Source organism: Monodelphis domestica, chromosome 4, assembly GCF_027887165.1.
Source record: "Monodelphis domestica isolate mMonDom1 chromosome 4, mMonDom1.pri, whole genome shotgun sequence".
Classification (NCBI taxonomy): Eukaryota; Metazoa; Chordata; class Mammalia; order Didelphimorphia; family Didelphidae; genus Monodelphis; species Monodelphis domestica.
In genome coordinates, this window is record NC_077230.1 from 414,780,301 (window position 1) to 414,801,119 (window position 20,819).

The window sequence follows — 20,819 nt, forward strand, 5'->3', positions numbered from 1 at the left end:
AGGTTACAGGAATGATGAGTGGGACCTTAAGAGAGGAGATGGACATGCTTCTTCTCAGGTCAGTAGCAGAGCTGATTAGATCATGGTTCCAAAATCATGGTGGGGAAACGTGAGGGTCCATTGAATTCAATAAAGTAGAATCAAATTTTAGGCTCCAAGTAAGGAAATCTTCATGCCCAGGAAAATGGTCCAGAGGTGTTTTGGACTGCCCTGGAGGGAATGGGCTTCTTTTTTTCTTTCTTTTTTTTTAAACATTATCTTCCATTTTTTAATCAATACTGTGGATTAGTTCTAAGGCAGAAGAGAAGGAATGGCTAGGTAATAGGGGTCAAGTGACTTGCCCCAGGTCACACAGCTAGAACATGTCTGAGGGTAGATTTGAACCCAGGACCTCCTGTTTCTAGGCCTGGCTTTCAATTTACTGAGCCACTTAGCTGTCCCTTGGTTTCCTATTGATGGAGCCCACTGGAGAGAACTGGGTAGTCACTCACTGGCAATGCTGCTGTTGGCACAAACATTTGTGCTAATTGTGAGGTCATCGGTAAAACTGCTTTTTAAAAATACACTCTCAATTAAGATATTCCTAAAGCAAACTGTTTGGGCAAGGGCTTGCCCACTGCATACAAAGTGTTTGGTTTGGGTTTTTCGTCAGCCTCCAAGTCAGGGTGTTAGACAACACAATCATTGCCTGTGGAAAGGGCAGAGCAATCCTTCCATCTGGTCCCATTCATCATCTTTGAGTGATCTCAGCCATAACTACTTCCCCCCAATAATCCCCTATAGGTGTAGTCTACCCTAGGGTGCAAGCTCCTTGAGGGCAGAGACTCTCTTTTTATATTTGTATCCCCAGCACTTGGCATATAACAGGTGCTTAATAAAGAAATACTTCTCATTCTTTTTTTAGCTGATGCTACCCTGAGCTCCCTGAGTCCTGGGACTATGACTTATAATTCATGGGATCAGAGGCAGCTGGGTGGCTCAGTGGATAGAATGCCAGACCTGGAATCGGAAAGACCTAGGTTAAAATCTGGCCTCAGAAACTTCATCATTGTGTGACCCTGGGCAAGTCACTTAACCCCAATCACCTAGCCCTTACCACTCTTCTGCCATAGAACCAATGCATAGTTTTGATTCTAAAATAGAAGCTAAGGGTTATAATAATAATAATAATAATTCATAGGATCTGAGATTTGGAAACAGAGGGAACTTCCAAGGCCATCAAATCCAACCTCCTCATTTTATAATCCAGAGAAGTTAAATAATTATCTGAGGCAAAATTTGAACTCAGGTCTTCCTCACTCAAAAGTTCCAAACCCATACCACTATACAACTTTCCCATTTCTAAAATGCATTAAACTACACAAATCTCTTCACTACTATTCTCTGAGATTTTTGAGGTCAACGTACATCAAGTGCCTACTATGTGCTAAGTGCTGGAGATACAGAGAAAGGGAAGTCATTCCCATTTTCTTGAGAAGGAAACTAGCTCAGATATTAAGCCAAGGTCACCAGGGCTAGTAAAGGCATCAGAATGCAGGTCTTCTTTTTCACTCCAAGACCCAATGGGCTCCTTGGGCTATCTGAGGCTCCAGAGGAGGGCAACCAGAAGGAAGAGGGATGATCCTTGTTCTGCTCAGCTCCTACAGGTAGAATTAGGAGCAGCGAGTAGAAATGGTGGAAAGGCAGCATGGGGGGGATGTCAGGGGAACTTCCTAGCCATAGACGCAGATCCCCAGTGTCCACTGTGTGATAGTTGAATAGAATTCAACTCCTCGGTTGAGTTGAATAGAATTTCTCCCATCTTGCTTGGCACAGAGGTGAGCTTGGGCTCTGGCACAGAGCTCAGGGCAAGGACAGAAATGCTGACAGACCCCGTCTCTCTTAAGGAGCAGCCCACTAGCCACAGCAACCCAAGGAAAGACTGTTTTTAAATTTAAAAACAAAGCTATATGGGCCAGCTAGGTAGCCCAGTGGATAGAGTGCCAGGAGTTGGGAGGACCTGGGTTCAAGCCTGGCCTCGGACACTTCCTAGCTGTATAACCTTGGGCAAGTCACAACTCCAACTGCCTAGCCCTTGCTCTTCTGTCTTAGAATTATTACTAATATATTATATATAAAATATATAATACATATTAATATAATATATACCAACCTATTACTAATATATTTAATATGCTAATATATTACTACTCTATAATATATACAAATGTTGCCAATATAGTTAATGTTACTAACATAGTTAACGTACTAATATATTACTACTATATAATATATACTAATATATTTAATGTACTAATATAGTACTACTATATATTATATACTAATGTATTTAATGTACTAACATATTACTACTCTATAATATATACTAATATTACTACTCTATAATATATACAAATGTTGCCAATATAGTCAATGTTACTAATATATTTAATGTACTAATATATACTATTATATCGCTAATATATAATATATACTAACACATTACTACTATATAATATATATTAATATATTTAATGTACTAATATATTACTACTATATAATATATGAATGTTATTAATATAGTTAATGTACTAATATATTACTACTATAATATGTATAATATTCCTACTATATAATATATACAAATGTTACTAATATAGTTAATGTACTAATATATTACTACTATATAACATATACTAATATTATTACTATATAATATATACTGTTACTAATATAGTTAATGTACTAATATATTACTACTATATAACATATACTAATATTATTACTACATAATATATACTGTTACTAATATAGTTAATGTACTAATATATTACTACTATATAACATATACTAATATTATTACTATATAATATATACTGTTACTAATATAGCTAATGTACTAATATATTACTACTATATGATATATACTAATATTATTACTATATAATATATGCTGTTACTAATATAGCTAATGTACTAATATATTACTACTATGTAATATGTATTAATATTCCTACTATATAATATATACAAATGTCACTAATATAGCTAATGTACTAATATATTACTACTATATGATATATACTAATATTCCTACTATATAATATATACTGTTACTAATATAGCTAATGTACTAATATATTACTACTATGTAATATGTATTAATATTCCTACTATATAATATATACAACGTTACTAATATAGCTAATGTACTAATATATTACTACTATATGATATATACTAATATTATTACTATATAATATATACTGTTACTAATATAGTTAATGTACTAATATATTACTACTATATGATATATACTAATATGTTAATAATATAGTAAATCTATCATTATAATACTTACTAAGGGTTTTTACAAATTCAAGGTAAACAGAATTGCAAGGGTTGCCCCCTCCCTCCAGGCCATCAAGCAGAGCCTGGAGGACCACAAGCCAGGAAGGATGTTGAGAGGATCCTGGGCTGGACTCAAGGGCCTTAGAAGCCCCTTCCAAGCTCTGACCTTCTACGGAGCACCCAGCAGTGTTTGACACACAAAGGCGTCTTTATAATAAGTGTTTGTTGAATAGAGTTTGGCCAGTCATCATGAAAATGAACAGAGGAGGGAAGAATTTTGCATTTAGGACTGGAAGGAAGGGCCTTGAGAAATCCTCGAGCCCAAACATTTTTCAAATGAGGAAGCCGGTTCGAAGAGGGGAATTGCGGTGCCCAGAATTGCCCAGGGAGTAGGACTCTCAGAGCCTAGATTCGAACAGTTTCTCTTTCTGGAACGCCATGCTAACTTCACTTGATAAAACTGGGAACAACAACAGTAAACACCCTCCCTACCTCACTCCCATAGACCAGGCCTGGACACTGGCCGCTCTTGCAAACAGACCTGTAGTTTTGTCTTTTATATTGCATCATCCATCCATGACTTTTTTATTCAAAGATATTTTCCCAATGACATATAACAATTTTTTATGTACGTTTTCCGGAATCAAAAGATCCAAACGGTCCTCCTCCTTCTTTTCCCTCCCTCCTCTCGGAGATGCTAAGTATTGTGATCTGGGTTGTACATATGTGATCGTGCAAGCCATACCGCCATATTGGTCCCTTGTGGTAGAGAATGCTCCTAGAAAGCCAGAACTCCAAATAAAGCCGAAAAGAAGTCAACGTGAGGATCATCTGCTTTGATCTGCGTCTGGCTCCCACAGTTGCTTCTCTAGAGGTCATCTGTGACTTTTTACCAAAACCCAAAGAAGAAACGGGCAAAGAAAACCATTCTGTGTATAGGCTTAATTTATTGTCATTTGGAAGTCTGGTACATTAATGGGGAAACAAGGAATGATAAAGCCTTCAGTTAGTTCAGTTCAGCCTGGGCCAGAATCAGTAGATGAACAGGACACCCACTGACTGGGATTTGAACACAAGGTCTCCTTTTGGAGCCCTCCTTAGCATGAGCTGGGGAGTTCTAAGCACCCCTGGGCCACCCCGCCCTCCTACTGGACTACAAAGGGGAAACTAAGCTGGAACAAGGTCAGAGAGTCCATGAGAAACCAGGCCGCCTCATACGGAGGGGCAGGGCAGAATACTGAACATCCAGCCCTCTCCGCAGCTGCCCCCACCTGGGGCACTTGGACAAAGTGGCTTCTGCCCATTTTTGCTTTGAACCCCAATCCAATCCCTCCAGTAGACCCTTTCGATGGCTCCAATAGAATGCAAGAACCTGGAGGGCAGGGGCTTATTCTCTCTTCATTTTGCATCCCCAGGGTCTGCTGTGTGATGGATGCTGAACATCAGATTTCCCCATCTTGCTTGGCACAGAGGTGAGCCTGGGACAGATATGCTGACAGACCCTGTCTCTGTCACCTAGCCACAGCAACCCAGGGAAGAATTATTTTTTAAATTTAAATTTAAAAGGGCAGCTAGGTAGTACAGTGGATAGAGAGCCTGGCCTGGAGTCTGGAAGTCCTGCATTCAAATCTTACCTCAGATAATTCCTAGCTAGGTGACCCTGGGCCAGTCACTGAACCCCCATTGCCTAGCCCTTGAAACTCTTCTCTCTTAGAACTGATACAAAGACAGAAGGCCAGGGTTAAAAAAAGAGGGAGATGTTCCACGTCAAACATGGTTTGTGGCAGGACCCATCCTTGTGCCCTCTCCTTGCCCACTCTTCTTGGAGAGAGGTCTGATATAATTCTCACTTGGGCTTCAGTGCCCTGGAGATCCCGTGCTAGAGATGGAGAGGAACTCTGCATTTGGGGAAAGGCTCTGCCACATGGCAAGGAGAGGAATGGATAGTCCTAACTCGGAGGTGGAGGTGGGGGGAAATCTCGTGGCAGGGGATGACCGTTAAGATTAGGAGTGGGCACGCTGGAAGGGGCAGGGGTCACCCCACTGTCCCTCTCTGCCTACATTCTAGACCTGTGGCCAGCCCCGCTCAGCTTCCCCAAGGGAGGCTTGTCGCAATTCCCACCCCCACTTCTCTTCCAGGGAAACCAGGGTCAGGAAAACAAAGCCAAGGGCCCAGGCCAACAGCTCCTCGCCGCCTCATCTCTTCGCTTTGGGTAGCCATCCACGACGTGTATGTTAGTACAAGAGAGAAGGGAGTGAGCCCCCAGCACCTCAGGCTTTGGAGCCAAGTCCTCGAGGATCACCCAAGCTGACCACTGGCCCACTTGATTGAGGCACCCAGGAAAGGTCAGGAAAGGACCAGTGGGGCTCCCGGGGTCCAATTCGCCACGGAGATCTCATCTTCTCTCGCCAATCTCTTGGGTCCAGTGCTTTCCCCTCTGGTCTGTTTCCCAGGGAAAGGCTCGGCTCTCCTCTGGTATCTGGGACTTAAGGGCATCTTGGGGTGTGGCTAAGTGGGCCGATACTCAGGGGCTGGCGTGACTGAAAAGAGGCAGAAGATACTGTCAGTTCTGTGTCTGAAAATGTCCTCACGGAGCAAACCTGAGCCTTCCAGGGGGGCTGAGAAGACCCAATAACTCTGTGGACCAGGACCCTTCAGGACTCCCCAGTCCATTTAAAAAGAGCAAAATGGCGGGTGTAGACTGTAAGCAACCACCCTGGTGCAATTATCAATAATATGGAAATAGGTCTTGATCAATGACATGTGTAAAACCCAGGGGAATTGCACGTCGGCTAGGGGGAGAGGTGGGAGGAGGGGAGGGAAAGAACATGAATCATGGAACCATGGGAAAATAGTCTAAATTAATTAATTAAATAAAAATTTCAATTAAAAAATAAAAAGCAAAATAACCCTGATCTTCCATCTTAAAATCAATACTATGTATCGGTTCCAAGGCAGAAGAGTAATAAGGGCAGGCAACGGGGGTGAAGTGACTTGCCCAGGGCCACACAGCTAGAAAGTACCTGAGAACAGATTTGAATCCAGGACCTCCCATCTCCAGACCTGGCTCTCCATCCACTGAGTCACCCAGCTGCCCCCAAACTTTTTTTTAAAAACTTTACCTTCTGTCTTAGTATAAACTCTAAGACAGAACAGTGTCAAGGGCTGGGAAAAACATTTCAGTGGAGCTTTTCTCCCAATCTCTGTGTAAGACAAGCGGTACCCATTTTAGGGATGGGGAAACTGGCTCAGAAAGAGCGAGTGGTTTTCTCTGGGTCACACACTTAGCAAGTATTGGTTGCCTGGCTTGAGGGCTCTTAGTGTCCAGCCTACTGGTCAAGTGGCCCTGGTGGGAGGGAGGCAGCATGGTACAATGGAAAGAGCACTAGGTCCGGAGTTAAGAGGGCTTGGGTTCAAGTCACTTCCAGAGACTTCTCATCGCTAAAACAAGGCTAGATGCCCCCCTTCCAGCTCTGAAGTCCAGAACTCTATTGAAGGCTCTTAGATGTGCTGCTGCCCTGGCCTGACAGGAAGGCTTCCAGGAAGAGGCAGCTTTGAGCCCCGATGGAAAGCCCCCCACCCTTTATGCCCTTCCCCACTCACCAGGGTGCATGCGGACGGTCTGGCAGCGCCGGGGCCCAGGGTGGCTTGGGTAGATGGGAGTCACACACACGTGGTTGGTGGTGCCCGCAGCCAGGCCTGTGAGGATGACGCTGTGGGTCTGAGGGGAGACGCTGAGGAGGGACGGGGGCCCCAGCTGCCGCCGGCACCGGACCCGGTAGCCCCGGACGTCGCCTTCCGCTGAGTCCCAGGAGGCATTCACAGTGCTAGGACCCAGGCTCTGAAAGTAGAGGCGCCCAGTCTTGGAGGCCACTGGCCCCAGGGCAGAGAGGGGGCTGAGGTCAGTGGAGGCCTGAGGGATGGAAAGCCTAGCCTCGAAGGGCCAGGGCCAGGGAGGGACAATCCTCAACATCACAGTCCCGTAAATTAGGCCTGGAAAGGCCATCCCATTCAACCCCCTCACTTGAAACATGAGGAAGCAAAGGATGACCTCCATCACCTCCTAGGGTAGGGAGGAAGCAAAGGGTGACCTCCATCACCTCCTAGGGCAGGGAGGAAGCAAAGGGTGACCTCCATCACCTCCTAGGGCAGGGAGGAAGCAAAGGATGTCCTCCATCACCTCCTAGGGCAGGGAGGAAGCAAAGGGTGACCTCCATCACCTCCTAGGGCAGGGAGGAAGCAAAGGGTGACCTCCATCACCTCCTAGGGCAGGGAGGAAGCAAAGGATGACCTCCATCACCTCCTAGGGTAGGGAGGAAGCAAAGGGTGACCTCCATCACCTCCTAGGGTAGGGAGGAAGCAAAGGATGACCTCCATCACCTCCTAGGGCAGGGAGGAAGCAAAGGGTGACCTCCATCACCTCCTAGGGCAGGGAGGAAGCAAAGGGTGACCTCCATCACCTCCTAGGGCAGGGAGGAAGCAAAGGGTGACCTCCATCACCTCCTAGGGCAGGGAGGAAGCAAAGGGTGACCTCTATCACCTCCTAGGGCAGGGAGGAAGCAAAGGATGACCTCCATCACCTCCTAGGGCAGGGAGGAAGCAAAGGGTGACCTCCATCACCTCCTAGGGCAGGGAGGAAGCAAAGGATGACCTCCATCACCTCCTAGGGCCACTAACTTGAGAGGACTCTGGGGAAATCACGCAGGGCACATTTCTGCCCACCTGGAAGCTTCCCAAACGATGAGTGGGTGGAACAATTCGGTGGCTCCATGGGGGAATTCACCTCACCTTCTGGGTTTCCCACTCTCTGACCTCATGCCCTGGAATCTTCATCTCCTAAGCATTCCCCCCAAGCTCCTGGAATCAGGGGGTTTTCTTTGACTCCCAGAGGTGGGGGAACCTTCAAAACCTGAAGAGCTCATCCTCCCACCCTGGGCAGACATGCCTCCACTCTCAAGCCCCCTTCTCCCACTGGTGAATCCCTCCATTTGGGGGAGAAGCCCAGGCTAGGCAGCCTTTATTCACCTCCCAAATCTGTCTCTCACTGTCCAGGATGAGGTCTCCTTGCCTTAGCTGCCTTCTCATCTTCCCCGTTCGCCTTATATTTCCATTCCCTTTTATGACTTGTTTATTTTTTATTATCAGTCCATTAGATTGTAAGCTTCTTGAGGACAAGGACTCTCTTTTGCATCCCCCAGCACAGGGCTTGACACACAGTAAGCCTTTAGTAAAAGCTTGTTGTCTTTGTTGTTATTCATTTCTTTCAGTCGTGTCTTGAGTCTTTGTGACCCCATTTGGGGTTTTCTTGGTAAAGATACTGGAGTGGTTGGTCGTTTCCTTCTCCAGCTCATTTGACAGATGAGGAAACTGAGGCCAACAGAACTAAGTGACTGGCCCAGAGTCTCCCAGTTAATAAGTGTCTGCGGTCATATTTGAACTCGAGTCTTTTTGACTGCAGACTCTGCACTCTATCCCCTTAGGTGCTTGTTGCTTTTTCTTCCCCCACTTTGCAGAGGGGATAACTAAAGCAAAGAGCAGTTAAGTTACTTGCTTGGCATCACATAACTAGTATGTGACTTTGGATTTAAATCATGATCATAATGACCTTTGAGTCCTAGCCATTATACTACACTGCTTCAACCCTACCACCACCACCACCCTCCAGCTTTATGACTTTGAACAAGTCATTTCTATGGGAGCCTCAGTTTCCTCCTTCAGAGCTCCCTTTCAGCTCTAAGTGTTGGTTAAGACTCAAACTCAAATCTCCTGACTCAAAGCCCAATTTTCTCTACAAATCTGTGCCATTTCTGGCATAGGAGAACAGTTTCTTCTTCTTTTTTAAATCAGACTTATTTAACAGATGTTAAGTATGATGAACACAGAGCCAGAATAGGATGGGGCAGAATTTGAACCCAGGCCTCCTGGCCCCTAAGGCTAGTCCTCTCTCCCCTGTACCATACTGCCTTGTAACCTGAAGTCCACACTTCCAAGCTCTTTGTGGAATTCAACTGAGCCCCTCTGTGCTGGGTTAAACTAGGGATGGCCCTGCCTTGTGTCTGTGTCTCCCGCAGTCGCGAACCCCTGGATGTTGGTCCTCCAGGAGGATGTTCCTTGCGCCCAACCTCCTCACCTTCCTGCGTACAAGCCTTAGCAGACAGAGCTTTCTCACGGCCAGACTGGTAGATGGCAGCCACAGTGACCAGGTAGGTGGTGTTGGGTGACAGATTGTCCAGCGTGGTGCTGTTCTCGGTGGCGGGCACCTCCAGGAGTTGGGCACCACCCGCAGGCAGGGGTCCGTACAGGACCTGGTACCGGAGCACACCCACGGGTGACGGGCCCCAGCTCACATGAAAGCTGTGAGGCTTCCAATGGGAAATGAGGATCTGGGCTGGGCTGACCTCTTCTGTGGGTGGGAATGGAGAGGGGAGCCTGGAGTCCCACATCCTCCCTCGCCCCACCCGCGCTGCCCTTCCAGCCCTCCCTTCAGTCTGTTTGAGGGAAGAATTCCTTTTCTTGAACCCTAATTCTTCTGTTCTGGGCGTCTCCGTGCCCTTTTCTCTCTCCTCTTCCTTGGCTGGGGCGGTTTCTTTCTGCCTTACCAGATTCTTCCTCCTCCCAGCATCCTCTGGGGGGGGGGCATCCCCTTCCAAACCCCCAGCCCTTCTTCTTCCTCCCTTCATTCTCCCCCAGAGTCTCACCTTCCAAGGTAGTGACTTGGATAGTCTGTGGGGCCAGGTACTGCAGGTTGGACTCGGGCACCAAGACCACCTTGTAGGTGGTGCCGGGCTCCAGACCATCCCAGACCCAGCTGGTCTCATTCCCAAACAATTGGCGGCTCTGCTTGGCTCCTGGGTTGGCGCTGGGGGCTACCTCCAACAGGTAGTAGCCAGAGTCACCGGACAGCAGGGGTGGCCATACCAGGCGGAAGCTCTGGGACGTGACATCAGTGGCGTGGAGCTGCTGGGGCCGCATTGCCTCTGGCCATGGCAAAAGAGGAGAAAGAAAGAGAGAAGAGACATATGGGAGGTCAGGAAGCCTCTCCTCCAAGATGCTTTCCCAGAAGGGCCAGAATTCTTTTTATTTTTTTTTAAACTCTGATCTGTCTTAGAAGTAGTACTGTGTATCAGTTCCAAGGCAGGAGTGGTCAGGGCTAGGCAATGGGGGTTAAGTGACTTGCCCAGGGTCACCCAGCTAGGAAATGAGTCTGAAGTCAGATTTGAACTCAGGACCTCTCATCTCTATACCTGACTCTCCATCCACTGAGACACATAGCTGCCCACTGAGGTTCCCTTCTCCCTACCCCTTCCTTCCCAGGACCCTCCAGAGGAGGACGCTTTGTCTGGCTGACTCAGTAAGGGCTTAGAGATCCCCTTTCCTGATCGGTCCCTGCCCTGGGGTCTGACTTTCTTCACCTGCACAATGGGCATCATGACAAGGATGTGGCTCTTCCCAGTACACAGACACCTTACGTCCTCCACGCCTGGAGCTGGGATGGACCTCAGAAGACCACAGACCAGCCCCCTCCTTTTACAGAGGAAGAAACGGATCTCTAGGAGGTTAACTGCCATGCCCTGGCAGCCTCGGAGGTGGGATTTGAACCCAGGGCCTGTGACTGGAATCAATGCTCCTTTCACCGACCCATGATGCCTCCCTCCCTAGTGAGCTGAGCTAGACCGGACCTGCGACTCAGCCCAGCTCTGCCCTGGCAGCACTTCTGCTTCTCTGCCTGGCTGAGCCCCAAGACCTCAGGCTGAAGCTCTCTCTAAGAATAGGCAGGGAATCATATTCCTTCTCCCTCCCCTAGGAAGGGAGAAGCTCACGTTTCCAGATCCCTCTCACCCTGGCTGCATGCCTTGGAATTTATCCTGTAGGCAGTGGGGAGCTACGGGAGGTTTGGGAGCAGAGGATCGCCAGAGCCTTGAGCGTATTCAGAAGATATCTGGTGGGATGGCTTAAAGGACCAGTTCAAGATGATGCGATCGTTCAGGGGAGAGGGGCAGCCAGGTGGCACAGTGGAGAGAATGCCAAGGCTGGAGTCAGAAGGACCCGAGTTCAAATTGAGCCTCACATACTTCCAACTGTGTGACCCTGGGCACGTCACTTAACATCCACTGCCTCCCCTTGCCCTTCGGTCTTAGCGTTGTCACTTAGACAGAAAGTAAGGGTTGTTGTTTTGTATTAGTTCAAATGGAGCCCATGCCTCCCCCGAAGGACCCACCACCCCATAGCCACAGGCTTCCACCACCCACCCCCTCTGAGAGCCAGAGCTAAAAGGGCAGAAGGAACCCCTCTTCCTCCGGCCTGGGAGCCTTCCTGGGCAGGATTCTTAAGGAGCAGCCCTTTCTGGCCGCTCCATCCTCCAGCACGTGACCCACCTCCTTTCCCCGCTGCTAGGAGGCCAATGATTAACCCAGAGGGGATGCAAGAATCCTCGGCTTCTGGCCTGTTTCTGCAGCCACAGCTGGCCTGGGCTTGGGCCAGATGCCTCTGGCTAGGCCACGAAGAATGTCAGGGCCGCAGCCCACCTGCTGGGCAGCCCCCTCCCTCTCGAGAGGTGGGAGAGAGAGGAAGGCAGAGCTGCCAGCGCCCTGCTGCTTCCCCTCATCCCCCTCCCCAACTACTGCCCTCCCTGCTGCTCCTCTGAGCTGTCTCCCACACTGAGGCCTGGAGCAGGGCTCCCTCCACTGCCCACACGCTCAACCCAAGCCTCCAAGGTCTTCCCGCAAGGTCCCAGTCCCTCTTCCAGCCTCCCCACCGGGCACAGTCCGGGCGGCCAGACCAGACTGTTCGGATCCCCCCAGCCTCCAGCCCTGGGGTCTGAGGAGCTCCTTCGAGGTCCAACTCAAGTGCCTCCCCTTCCGAGAAGTCTGCCCTGCCCGCCCATGCCCACGTCTCCCCTGCAGAGCTCATCCAGCGCTTCTGAATCATAAGAGAGTCTCATCATTCCAGCCAAAAGAAGCTTCGACGCACCTCCTGGCTCCCTCCCTGTTTGTTCATCCCCAGGAGGGGCCCTCGTCGATTTCATTCTGGACCTATGAGCTCATGATACTCTGATCCCATGACTGGAGGACTCCTGAGGTCCCCTCCAGCTGGAGACCCACAATCCTCTGGGTTCTCTTCTCCCATTGCTAGAACCCTTTTTCTCTAATGTGATAACATGTAAAATGCGTACAAATTTTAAAGCTATATAAATGCTACAAAAATGATCATTTTTCTTTTTAAAAAACCCCTACCTTCTGCACCTTCGGAATCACTACTGAGGATGGGTTCCAAGACAGGAGAATGGCAAGGGCTACACAATGGGGGTGAAGTGACTTGCCCAGGGTCACACAGCTGGGAAGTGTCTGAGGCCACATTTGTGGTTCGTTATTTTTGAGAAACGTCAAGGTTGGTTTGGTTGGACAGTAGAGTATATGAGAAGGGGAATGATGTAGAATTAGGCTGGAAAGGTAGGTAGAGCATAGGTCCTGGAATCAAAAAGGCTCATCTTCATGAGTTCAAATCTAGCCTCAGATACTTACTAGCCATGTGACCCTGCGAAAGTCATTTTGCCCTATTTGCCTCAGTTTCCTCCTCTGTAAAATGAGCTGGAGAAGGAAATGGCCAACTACCACTCCAGTATCTCTGCCAAGAAAACCCCAAATGGAGTCACAAAGAAGCAGATATAATTGGTTTGCCTCAGTTTCCTCCTCTGTAAAATGAGCTGGAGAAGGAAATGGCCAACTACCACTCCAGTATCTCTGCCAAGAAAACCCCAAATGGAGTCACACAGAAGCAGATATAATTGGTTTGCCTCAGTTTCCTCCTCTGTAAAATGAGCTGGAGAAGGAAATGGCCAACTACCACTCCAGTATCTCTGCCAAGAAAACCCCAAATGGAGTCACAAAGAAGCAGATATAATTGGTTTGCCTCAGTTTCCTCCTCTGTAAAATGAGCTGGAGAAGGAAATGGCCAACTACCACTCCAGTATCTCTGCCAAGAAAACCCCAAATGGAGTCACACAGAAGCAGATATAATTGGTTTGCCTCAGTTTCCTCCTCTGTAAAATGAGCTGGAGAAGGAAATGGCCAACTACCACTCCAGTATCATTGCCAAGAAAAGCCCAAATGACCTCATCAAGAATTGGACATGACTGAACAAGTGAACACCAAAAACTGCTTCTAGGATATAATACAAACTGGAGTTGAATGTCCGCCACCACCTTTCCAGACATTTCCTATCTCTCCCTTCCAGGCATGCCACATCCAAGACAAACCCTATTAGCTGATTCCTGAACTCGGTATTCCATTTCCGGCATCCATACCTTCACCTGGCTACTCCCCAAGCCTCCTCACCTCCTCACCTCCACTTCCTAGAATGTTATCTTCCCTTAATCTCCAGGTCAGTTGGTACCATTTACTCAAAGTCTGTTCCTGATTCCCCACCCTCCTGTTTGAGCACAGGTATTAACAGGTGGAAAGGAAAGAGGGCTACCTTTAGAGGCCAAGGAACACTGTTCTCAGGGGGCCTCAATTTCCTCAGGTGTAAAATGAAGGAATTGACCTAGAAAACTTTGATCTGGAGTCATGTGATTGCTTTAAAATGATCTTGTGTTGAGAATCATGTAACCCTAGGGAAAAAATGTGTAAATTTAAAAAAATCTAAAAGAAAAAAAAGGAAAGAAACCCCAAATTATCTTGTATTTATTTACTCATCTATGGGCTTACTATATAGCCCACTATGCTCTAAGCAGAAACTAAGCTTCCTAAGGGCAGGGATTGTTCCTTTTTGCCTCTCTAGCTCTGGCACCTTGAACGTAGTAGGCATTTTAAAATGTCTACATGGGTGGCTCAGTGGATTGAGAACCAGACCTAGAGCTGGTCAAATCTGGTCTCAGACACTTCCTAGCTGTGTGACCCTGGGCAAGTCACTTAACTCCCATTGCCTAGCCCTTAGCACTCTTCTGCCTTGGAACCAATCCACAGTATTGAGTCCAAGACAGAAGGTGAGAGTTAAGAAAAAATAAATAAATCTGTATGAATAAATGCATGGCATTTCCCTAGCCACTTCAGGAAATAAGTTCTGCCTGAAGTCTAACCTCAGACTCTCATGCTTTCTGCACATGGTAGGCTTCCCTGGGGTCGAGAGCCTACCAAGAATGGCGCCCCGCAGCTCGGGGATGATAATCTGAAGGTCATCCACATCCACGAAGCGCAAGTGTTTCTCGGGGGGCTGGGAGGCAGCAGCAGAAAGGTCCAGGAAGTTGCCCCGACCCGTGCTGACGATGAAGACGGTCACCCCCAGGTCCTTGAGCACCTGCATGGGAGCCTGCACATCGTCGCTTGAGTCGCCGTCGGTCACCCACACTAGTACCTTGCGCACGCCAGACCGAGCACCTGCCTCGGTGGTGAACAGCTGCTTCTTGGCCAGAGCCAAGGCCAGGCCTGTGTTGGTGTCCCCCATCAGCTGCTTGGCTGCCTGGATGGCCTCCTGTGCAGCAGCTCCTGAGTGGTGCCGGTCAAAGGGGAACTCAACAGTGGGCTCACTGCCCACGTGTACCATGCTGGTCTGCACAGACCCTGGGCCCAAGGGCAGCGGTTGTACCAGCTGCCCCACAAACTCCTTCACCCGGGAGAATTCGTAGTAGGACACACTAGCTGAGCTATCCAGCAAAAAGAGGAGGTCACCATGAGCAGCTGAGGATGGGGTAGCAGGGCCTGGCAGAAAAAGATGGACAGAGAAGGGGTCAGCAGTGGAACAATAACAACAACAACAATAATAATACTCATAGCTAGCATATTTTGTTATTGTTGAATTCAGTCATTTCAGTCTTGCCTGACTCTTTGTGACCCTATCTAGGGTTTTCTTGGCAAAGACAGTGAAGTGGTTTGCTATTTCCTTCTCCTTTTACAGATGTGGAAACTGAGGCAAACAGGGCTAAGTGACTTGCTCAGGATTACACGGTTAGTAAATGTCTGAGGCTAGATTTGAACTAATTAAGTTTTTTTTTTCTTTTGAAAAATATTTACTTGTTTTTGTCGCATTTTGAGTTCTCGGTGGTCTCCCTCCCCCCTCTCTTCTAGCCTCGCATTAGGAAAGGCCAATGTTTGACATAGATAATATGTATGGACTCTTACAATCCATATTTCCTTATACGGGTTCTTTCTCTAGAGTGGACAGCATTTCCCTTCATCATTTCCTTTGTAATTGATTTGAATATTCACATGGCTCAGAATAGCTTAGTTATTCACAATCCCTTTTAGGACAATATTGCCATTATTGTATACAAGTTCTTTTGGCTCTGCTTTTTTCACTCTTCCCCACTCCAGGCTCAGCACTCTTAATCTCACTTGATTGACTGATGAAAGATCAAATCTCATTTGATCCTTACAACAACCTTGTGAGGTAGGGCTAGAGGAGAGGGAAAAAGGAAGGGAGGGGAAGACAGAGAGAGGAGAGGAAGGGAGGGAAAGAGGGGGGAAAGGGGGAGGAGGGGAGAAAGAAAAAAGGAGGAAGAAGAGGGAGGAAGAAGGGAGAGAGGGAGGGAGGGGAGAAGAAAAAGAGGGGAGGGATGGAGATGAAGAGGAAGGGGAAGAGAGAAGGAACAGGGGAGTGGCAGAAAGGGAGAGAGAGAAAAGGGAAAGTAGATGTCAGAGATGGAGGAGTTAAGAAAGGGAGTGGAGGAGACAGGAAAAAAAGAGGAAAGAGAAGAGGTAAAGGAGGGGAGAAGAGAGGAGAGGGAGAAGGGGAAGAGATGGGTGGGGGAAGCTAAAGAGGAAATGGTGAAATGAAGGAGGTAGGAGAAGGAAAAAGGGGTAGGGTCTCCCAGGTGCCAGCCTGCTGAGATCTTTCTAGGGCTACAGGGCCCTGGGGTCCCTGAATAACTGTGTCCTGGTGAAATATGTGTCAGGAAGTCTGTAGGTTGGCAGTTCCATGCTGGAAGCTGCCTCAGCCTGAGGGACCAAATGTATTGCCAGATTTGGCTCAGCTGTCCATGTGCCCTTCTGGGCTGCCTCTGCCCACTGGTTGAGTACCCCTGCCAGTCTCTTCTTCTCTCCTTCCCCTCTCAGTTTCTCTCCTACATGGTCTCTAAAGCCCTTCTTAGCTGAGAGATGCTGATGTGCTGGGGTTCTTCCTGAGGGGAACCAGCCACAGTCGGCTTGAGCCCCCATAGGATGCTGGCCTGTGTCCAGCCTATGTGTGAATGGCACAAAGTTGGGGGAGCCTGAATAGCCCCTTCTTCCTGCTTGGCTTCATTGGCCCACCCCTTCCTTCTTCAAGGCAATGCGGACTTGGAAGGACTTCAAGGAAGACTCTAGTCTTCCTTGCCACTCCCTCATGGTACAGCCCATGGAAAGCTGTGATTTCTAAAGGAGCCCTTAGCTGGAGCTCAGCCTTTCACCTCTCCGGTGGGGCAATCCCCCTCTCCACTCCTTTTCTTTTGCCTAAGAAAAGCTGCATTGAAGGAACTGCCGGCTCCCAGGGCCCAGAGGACAATCACTCTTTCTCCTAAAGCTCTTGCCTAGGCTGAGCCTCGAATGCCAGGCAGGCACCGGCAAGAAGCGAACTCCCCACAGGCCTGATCACAGAGAATCAGCTTGACCCAAAATGGGGGTGGAGGAAGCTTTGAAGGCATAGTCTTCTGGGAGCAATCCAAAAAGCCTAGTATGTATCTGAGGGCTCTCCATGGAGAGAAGGCACAGACAGGTTCAGAGAACCTTTGAATCCAGTCTCTTGAAACCCCTAGCTCCCCTAACGGTGGTGATGGAATAAGAATTGGGGGGAGGGACCCCAAAACCCAACTCTCTCCTGTTCTTTGATGTGAGTGACTCCCCCAAACTGTCTTTGTTTTCCTTCAAATGACTGTGTGAGCAGAGGGCTGAAATTCAGGCTACCTGGGTTTTAATCCAGGCTTTGTTCCAAACTCACTGTGTGATCTCACCCAAAATGGGCTTCAATTTCCCACAGCTAAATAGAGAGAGCTCTCTGAAATCAAAGGCAGCCCTGTGGAGACATACTGGAATGGAAGGGCCTGCGTTCAGATCCTATTTCTGTTACTAACTGAATGATCTTGAACAAATAATGTCTCTCTGAGCCTTGGTTTCCCCATCTGTCAAATGATGGGATTGCACCAGATGCCCCATGAGATCTCTTCCATCTCTAAATTAATTATCTACATCCATGATCCCTCTGGCAGACCCTTCTCCTATGTGTGCCCATTCCACAGGTGGGAAAAACAAGGTAGGACAGTTCTCTAGATCTCAGTCTGTTACCCCCTTGCCAATGTTCCCAGCTCCACTTCTCCAAGATCATTAGAATAGAACGGATACACATACATGCTTGTTATACCCACCTGGGCCCAAACCAGGTGGTACAGGTGGCTCAGTGTATGGGAGGGGGCCCCAGCCAGCCTTCTCTCCAGCCCCTCCTGGGCTCCTTTCCTTGCCCTAAGGGTCTTTTAGCAGAAAAGAAAACCTGGAGCTAAAGAAAAAGAATGGCCCACTTGGAGAGTAGAATACAAGGAGAGAGAGAGAGAGAGAGAGAGAGAGAGACAGAGAGAGAGAGACAGAGAGACAGAGACAGAGAGACAGAGACAGAGAGAGAGACAGAGACAGAGACAGAGAGAGAGGGAGAGAGACAGACACAGACACAGACACAGAGACAGAGAGAGACAAAGAGAGAGACAGAGACAGACAGGTCAGGAAAGGGAGGGGTAAGGGAACCAGAGGGAGTTTCCAAAACTAAAGGGAAAGAGAGTGAGAAAGCCAAGCAGTTTCTCTGGGAGTGAGATGACAGGGCACCCTCTGTTTGGGTCAGGGGGTGGATGACCCAGGGCTAGGATGCGGAACCCTACAGGTTTATGATTTCTTGTAATTATCCCTTTCTGAGTACAAAAACAGCAGGGAGGGAGAGCAGAGCTCACAGCTGGCCTGGAGGGGAGGCACATCACATCTGGAATCCTGGGAAGTGTTTAACCGTCTGGTCCCGAGGCTTTTATGGTGGTGGAGGGCAGGGAGACTCTGGTGATAACCAATGGACTCCCCAGCCCAACATCTTCTAGCCTTGAGGCAGCAAATAACTTGCTTTTGTAAGGAGTCTGCGGCCCGGAGCAGCGGCTTTCCCGAGCCCCATCAATGCTGCGCCCCCCAAACCTCTGCAGCCAGGCTGCCCTCAGCCCCAGGCGCACAAGCTCACTCACCTGGCTCAGGTATGCTCTGCCCCAGAGCCAGCGGCAGGCACAGGAGGCCCAGGGCCGCCCACATAATCATTGCGGCCGCTACCGCCACCGTCGTCGTCGTTGCCGCCTCAGGTCTCTACCCCGAATCTCCTCGGGCGCGGGACTTGAGTCGGGGACCAGAACGGCGGGATCCGCGCATACTAGGGTCCCCAGCCCCTGCCCAGCCTTCCACGCGCTAGCGCTACTGCTACTGCTGCTGCCGCTGCTGGAACTGGGTCTGGGTCTGGGTCCTGGGCTGCCTGATCCTCTTTCTCTTCCTCCTCTCTCTCCTCTCTCTCCCCTCTCCGCTCTCCGCTCTCCGCTCTCCCCTCTCCCCTCTCCTCGCGCCTCCTCGCCTCCCCCGCCGAGACTCGAAGCTTGAAGGTGGGGGGCGGGGGGGAGGAGGGTTAGGGGAAAGGGGGGCGGGGCGGCAGCCGCTTTAGCCGCCCGGGCTCGGCTCGGGACCCGCTCCTCCTCCTTCCCACTCCGGGCCCGCCCGGCCCCGCCCGCCTGTGCTTCCCCTGCCCACGAGCCTCCGGATGGACGGACGCAGAGACGCGCTCAGACACGCGCGCGAGCATCACCTCTTTCCAAAGTGTGGCTGCGGCCTGGGAGTCACAGCCCCCTCCTCCGCCCGGGGGATCCCCTCCCCTCCCTTTCTCTCCTCTCCCCTCGGGCCCCCTTTGGCTCTGAGAAACTCTGGGCCGGCCAAAACCAGGAGCTCGGAGCGGGAAATACCCTGGAAAAGGCTGGCCGCGGGCTCGGCCACCGGACCACATGCTCCTCCCCTCTCCCGGGGCTGCTAAAGACCTGGGCTGGGATGCTGCCGGTGCTCTCCTGGGCTTCCGTCTCCTTAGCTGTCTAGAGAGTGAGGGGCCAGATGTCCCCTAATCCATCCCTCCACCAGCCAGCATCCATCATCCCCTCCTGGCCCTAGGGACTCTTCCCTCTGCCCCTCCGGTCCAGGGATTCAGGCCTGGGATTCTCAAGAGAGAAGGGGAGCGCCGAGTCCCCGACTTTGAAGGAATTCTTCAGGTCCACGCGCCCTGCAAGGTCAAGGGGCAAAGGACCCTGGAGGGGTTGCAGGCACTCTGTCCTAGGGACTCCCTTGCCCTGCTCCCAGGGCTCAAAATAGTTGTCAACTTTTTTTTTTTTAACTCTAACGTTCCTTCTTAGAATCAATACTGTTTTAGTTCCTAGCAGAAGAGGAGTAAAGGTTAGGCAATGGGAGTTAAGTGACTCACCCAGGGTCACAGGGCTAGGAAGTGTCTGAGGTCAAATTTGAACCCAGGACCTCCCATCTCTTGTCTTGGTGTTCAATCCACTGAGCCACCTAGCCGCCCCCTCATTTCACCCTTTAAATTTTTAAAAACTTTTTAAATGTCCCCCTAATTTCCTGTTTATCCCTTCCCTCTCTAAAACCCAACGAGTCACCCCTTAAGTGATTTAAATTTAAAATTTCATTTAAATTAAATTATTTTTTAAAAGTAGGAGGAAATTCATCCAGGATAGCTCACTCAGTCAACTGAATTCAACAGCATATATTACAATACTCCAGATCCCTACAGCCCCCACCTTTGCAAAGAAGGTCTGGAGATGCATCATTCTAATAGTTCAATTCTGTAATAATTTCCATTTCTATGGCACTAGACAGCCCTTTGAGGTAGACAGCAGTAAGCATTGTTATCCCCATTTTACAGGTAAGGAAGCTGAGGCTCAGACACAGGAAGTGGTTGCCTAGGGATCAGGTTTCTGACCCAGGTCTTCCAGTCCCAACCTGCTTGTCATTTCTTCAGGTTGCTACCTGTGCTGCTTTCCTCTCCAGTATCTCACCTCAGCCTGCTTCCCAGAAACAGCATTTTTGAGGTTTTCTTCTGTGTGGGGGAGACAGGGCTTGCCTTTTCTTTTGTATCTCCAGTAATTAATACCTGGTACAAAATAAGCAGTTAAAAAATAAATATTGGGGGCAGCTAGGTGGCTAGGTGGATTAAGAGACAGGCAGAGAGCGGAGAGGTCCTGGGTTCAAATCTAGCCTCAGATACTTCTTAGCTGTATGACCTGGGCAAGTCACTTAACTCCCATTGCCTACACTTTGCTGCTTTTCTATCTTGGAACCAATATTTAGTATTGATTCTGAGTCCAAAGGTAAGGATATTTTTAAAAAAATGTTTGTTGGCTAACTGACTGATAAAGGTTCATTATCCCCCTTTCACAAATGACTAACCCCCTTGGGTAGCTGGGTGACACAGGGGAGAGTGCCAAGTCTGGGGTCAGGAAGATATGAGTTAAAAT

The 20,819-nt window shown here is 49.0% G+C and overlaps 1 protein-coding gene across 1 annotated transcript; it reads right to left on the reverse strand.

Annotated features, from left to right (window-relative positions):
• Positions 1-4,257: 4,257 nt before the first annotated feature.
• On the reverse strand, positions 4,258-19,101 carry VWA1 (von Willebrand factor A domain containing 1). Its single transcript, XM_007481084.3, has 6 exons — positions 18,510-19,101; positions 14,464-15,027; positions 10,030-10,308; positions 9,462-9,734; positions 6,935-7,204; positions 4,258-5,871 (listed from the first exon to the last, which is right to left on the reverse strand). The coding sequence occupies exons 1-6, from the start codon at positions 18,577-18,579 to the stop codon at positions 5,840-5,842; spliced, it is 1,488 nt and encodes a 495-aa protein (XP_007481146.1). The 5' UTR covers positions 18,580-19,101; the 3' UTR covers positions 4,258-5,839.
• Between the last annotated feature and the right edge of the window lie 1,718 nt (positions 19,102-20,819).

Bases quoted from the DNA above. Each gene is read 5' to 3' on its own strand.
- VWA1 (XM_007481084.3), bottom strand. From the start codon at position 18,579: ATGATTATGTGGGCGGCCCTGGGCCTCCTGTGCCTGCCGCTGGCTCTG. The intron at 10,309-14,463 runs GTAGGCTCTCGA...TGCCATGGCCAG, and splicing joins GCTGCGGGGCGCCATTCTTG to AGGCAATGCGGCCCCAGCAG. The intron at 7,205-9,461 runs GTGAGGAGGTTG...CCCTGGGGCCAG, and splicing joins TAAGGCTTGTACGCAGGAAG to TGGCCTCCAAGACTGGGCGC.